This window comes from Trachymyrmex cornetzi, unplaced genomic scaffold (assembly GCF_001594075.2).
Source record: "Trachymyrmex cornetzi isolate Tcor2-1 unplaced genomic scaffold, Tcor1.1 scaffold147, whole genome shotgun sequence".
Lineage (NCBI taxonomy): Eukaryota > Metazoa > Arthropoda > Insecta > Hymenoptera > Formicidae > Trachymyrmex > Trachymyrmex cornetzi.
The window spans coordinates 4525202-4529711 of record NW_017296059.1 but is presented as its reverse complement, the minus strand read 5'-3'; the positions used below and the strand labels follow the sequence as shown (position 1 = coordinate 4529711).

The following is a 4510-nucleotide window of genomic DNA, read 5'->3' as shown; positions in this document are numbered from 1 at the left end:
ATCTCGTGTCCACGCTCTAACACTTCTCGCAACACACACTCTCCCTTTCTCTCTCCTTTCTCTCTCTCTCTCTCTCTCTCTCTCTCTCTCTCTCTCTCTCTCTTTCTCTTCCTCTTGCTTTCTTTATCCCTGGCTGCAGCGACAAGTGGCAGCTTCGACTATCACGTTTGACTATCGGTGTACCAGCTCTTTCTCCTCAGCTCTCTGCGTCACGGTGGCTTTACGGGCGCGATTTACTTGAACGAAACCCGGATGTGGCTGCCGATGTGTCGCGGGCTCATTGATCTCCCGAGACAAACTGGGGGGCACGCGACGATGTGCACGAGGACGTATCCGATGGTGATCCCGAGCGTGGAGCGAAGCGAAGCGACGCCGGTGCTAAACGCTGACTGAACCACTGGCGAGGCAATGGGGGTTGCTCCGTACCGTGTGCTCCGTTTCCCCCTTGCTGCTCTCAACCCTCACGATCGGCCCTCTCGTTCCCTCCACTCATCTTCTCTCCTCTTCCTCCACCGAGCATCCCTCCCACCTTTTTACTACTTCTCTCTCCCTTTCATGCGCGCGTTCTATCGTTCCTCGTCACGCTTCCCCGCGGCGTGTACAACCCTACGCTACGCCGTCATCCTCCGCCTGGTTGTAATAGCGTACACACGCAATACACAGAGAAAAGCACCATCAGCATTGCGCGATCCTGCGCCCTCGTAACTCATAGGAATATCGCAGGAGAGTCCGTTCCCTCCCTCTCTCTCTCTCTCACGCGTAAAAATCATTGGCGAGATTCGTGCGCCCCTTATACAATGATGGGGGATTCTTAATCGGCGTTTCTCACACCGTTGTTTTTACGCCGAAATCACGAACGCGGAATTACGTGGCTTGTCGAAGTTATAAAAGCGTAGGATGATTAAAGCTTTTAACGAGGGGATAATCACTTAATGTAATCGTGGGACCGATTCCTCGAAATTATTATAAAATTCGTATGAAATCCCTATGTATAATCTATAATCCGATAATTGCATATGCAACCACGAGAAATCATTGTATAATATTAAATAAAATCGTTTATTTTACCAAATGACTTCATATGTAGTGAAGAAAATTATTTATAATCAGATAAAATTATATGAAATCAAATGAAATTATATAATCTGTGGGACAATATTTCGGTTGGTTACTCCCTCGGCTTTTAAAATAAAATTTAGAAACAGAAACGAAGACTATTTCGTTTCTATGACCATCTTTTGAGTTCGATTAGATAATTGAAAATACAAGCAAATAGTGAAGTTACATGTGCTATCCTATTTAAAACGTTGTTCCAATCAGAAAGAATTTTAAAAATGTTCTACTAAAAAAGTACTAATTTGCGATATATTATTTCTCTGTCAACGCAGCGATACATTAAAATCTAATATTTTTGCCATGATAGCATATCAACTTTAAATGAAATGGAAATAAAAGTTTTTAAATGAAGAAATAACTGTTGTTAAAGTTGTACGTTCACGTTTCTTAGGATGGGGATATGTTGATATAATAAATATTTTGTTGAGCAGATTAAACGAAGAACATTAAAGAAGATAAACATAAAGAAAATTATGTGATGCAAGATAAAAAGTCTTCGTTTCTACACTTTGTAATCCTCCGACACGACACGCGAAGGATTCACCTCTGTTGCGGAACAGTGAGCAGGAAATTTAATGCTAAAAAATGAGGATAGAATATCGAAGGGACACGAAACAAAGCATAAGTGCGAGTGACTTGGCGTGATAGGACAAGGAAAGTCCTTTCACGAGGCTCCAAAAATAAAACCTATGACAATATAGCGCAAAAATATAAAAGACGTTCGAAAAGCTTTTTCAAAGAACGTACGAATGATTGAAATGTTTTTCAGATTTTTCTAGGGAGCTGTCGTGCGGAATCGTAAAAATCTCTCTCTCTCTCTCTCAAAAATTGTTTCTCACAATACAGCTAACAATAAATACCGTAAAATAAACTTCAATTCTCTCAGTCAGGATAACTTTAATCAAAAAATTTAATATAAAACATGTTTTGAGCAGGCATGTTTAAAATCTTAAAGATGTTTCAAGATGTCTTATGTTTCGAGTTTGCGTCCTATTTGCACATAGAAAAATACATATATTGTATTTAAATATTAATTCTTTGTAGACCGGTAATCTCGAAACCTCCTCTTATTTTATAAACTGCTCGCTCAAATTCGCTAAGACTTGGGGTAAATTAATAATACTCCATTCAAATTCACTATAATTAAGTAAATATGTAGTTAAAGTAGTTATTCATATATATATATATATATATACATGTGTGTGTGTGTGTGTGTAATATACGTATCAAGTTTCCGGTTTCGCTTTATTTGAAACTCATCAGTGCTACGTAAACAGTTAGTAGATGCGGTAGATACCCATTTCCAAATTGACTTTCAAACTTTGATCATGAACCATGTTAACCAAATCCTCCCTTTCTTCATACAATTTACTATCCTTTTAAAAATCGATATTTTGAGGCTACATTCAAACTTGGAGATAATTTTTTCAAATTTGAATTTTAGAATTCTAAGACTAAATATGAATTCAGCGTCCTAAAAACTTTTAGGAAGCAAAATATTCTATAAGTTAAAAAGCTCGAAGGATTAATTACTTGTTTGAACTATCAAAAATTTATATATCCGCAAATCTATTCTAAGTTCATCACAAGTACCTTTATTCAAAATATATTCTGAATCCTAATAAGCTTAATACTCAAGATTATTATAAATCAAACAAATTCGATTAATTTATTATATATAAAGTAATTCCTTTTGTAGAATTTTGCAGTTAAAAAAATAAATTCTTGTTTTGAATACATGATAATGAGTTTTAAAAAATTTGTATTAAGTATCTATATTTTAAGACTATTATCAAGAAAGTATTTTTTGTTAAAAATAACTGTTACTTAAAAGAAAAAAATAAGCTAATTATTTTTTTAATAGTAGAATTTTTTTCTGTGCGTAAATATCATCAAAATTTTGCCAAGAGTCACCCCGATTTTGAACCAAAGTTACCCCATTTTGCGATAATCATAACTGCGTCACGTGATAAATCGTATAAAAATTCTTCGCGAATATGATTGTTACGTATAGCCACGTATAACATACTCGTTTTTAAGATTTTTAAAGATCAAGAGGTCCAATAGTGCTTCGATATTGAGAAATATAAAACGATTGTTGTATCTTCAACCACTATCAAACGTCAATCATTTCATTTTTAGTACATCGTTATGAGGAAATTTTACGATTATTTAGGATCTATAACCTTGATTATATGTTCAATATATTTGTGGAGCGACCGTAGATATTTCAGAAAACGTTACAAAAAATTATATAACGTCTTTAGAAAATTAAAATACATAAAATGTTATCTATGTATATATATCATGTTATATAAATTTTATTCGCAATCCTACAAAGCCGTCGATTTGAAAATAGAGTAAGTAGAAGGAAAGGGGATTGACTTATAAGTATAACGATATTTTACACATTTATTTAAAACATAAATCTACAATGGAAGGATATATAATAACTGTATACCACTCGTATTGTGCTACTGAAATTTATTAAATAAATATTTTTTAATCAAAGACCGAGGTGTAACGGATCTTCTGAACTGCCGGATCATCCGGTCTGTAAACTGAAGTATAAACGCAATTAGTGTTAATTATGAAAGGACGCTTTCAGCACAATTCTACTTTATCGACGGACGTTCACGATTGCATAACAATTGCAAAGCCGAGTAAGTCCGTAAGAAAGTATAATTTTTTTTACTTACTTTTCAGCGTTTTGTAATATTTCGGAGTTAAATCATGCGTTAAGCCATAATACAGTGAAAAGCAGCCCATACTAGTTCCTGCTAAAAAAAAAATTGAACATCCCATTATCACCGGGATCTCTATCCATCCCTTGCGCCAGAAATATTTAACCTTCGTCCCTGAAATGAAACGACGAGTGAATGTCTTACGATAGTGTGGCCTATACGTTTTCTAATAGATTACGTTTTGTGATTCTTACAAGCACTGCTACCACGCAAGAAATCGAAATCCTCAGCAGTCTTCCATCGTTGGACGATTTTCATCGTTGCCGATTCGATCTGGCCAAAGTTCGATTAAAATCAATCGTACTCGCTAATACTCGCGATCGCCAATCCTCACTGACACGTGAAAATCGCAGAATGTCACTGATTTACAAGAAAACAATCGACATCATGATCGAGGTTAGGAAGAACAAATCAGCTGTTACCTCCACTCTGCGCACTGCAGGCGACCAAGGCGACAATGCTCGACGACGAAGATTGTCGATACTATCGAGGCACGTCTTTATCCGTATGACGGACATATGTTTGCAAAATATAATAAATTTTTGTTTTCGTATATTTTGAATACTTCCTAAAAATTCTGTATCGATGGTAAAAACTATCTCAGAATTTTTTACGTAATTTTTTAGAATGTTTTTATGTAAATTTCAGAA

The 4510-nt window shown here is 35.5% G+C and overlaps 1 protein-coding gene across 1 annotated transcript; it reads right to left on the bottom strand.

Moving 5' to 3' along the window:
• Positions 1–3525: 3525 nt before the first annotated feature.
• On the bottom strand, positions 3526–4308 carry LOC108757701 (uncharacterized). The gene is made up of 3 exons (XM_018502206.1): positions 4055–4308; positions 3816–3974; positions 3526–3677 (listed from the first exon to the last, which is right to left on the bottom strand). The coding sequence occupies exons 1-3, from the start codon at positions 4116–4118 to the stop codon at positions 3619–3621; spliced, it is 282 nt and encodes a 93-aa protein (XP_018357708.1). The 5' UTR covers positions 4119–4308; the 3' UTR covers positions 3526–3618.
• Between the last annotated feature and the right edge of the window lie 202 nt (positions 4309–4510).

Bases quoted from the DNA above. Each gene is read 5' to 3' on its own strand.
- LOC108757701 (XM_018502206.1), bottom strand. From the start codon at position 4,118: ATGAAAATCGTCCAACGATGGAAGACTGCTGAGGATTTCGATTTCTTG. The intron at 3,975-4,054 runs GTAAGAATCACA...GTTTCATTTCAG, and splicing joins CTTGCGTGGTAGCAGTGCTT to GGACGAAGGTTAAATATTTC. The intron at 3,678-3,815 runs GTAAGTAAAAAA...TTTATACTTCAG, and splicing joins ATATTACAAAACGCTGAAAA to TTTACAGACCGGATGATCCG.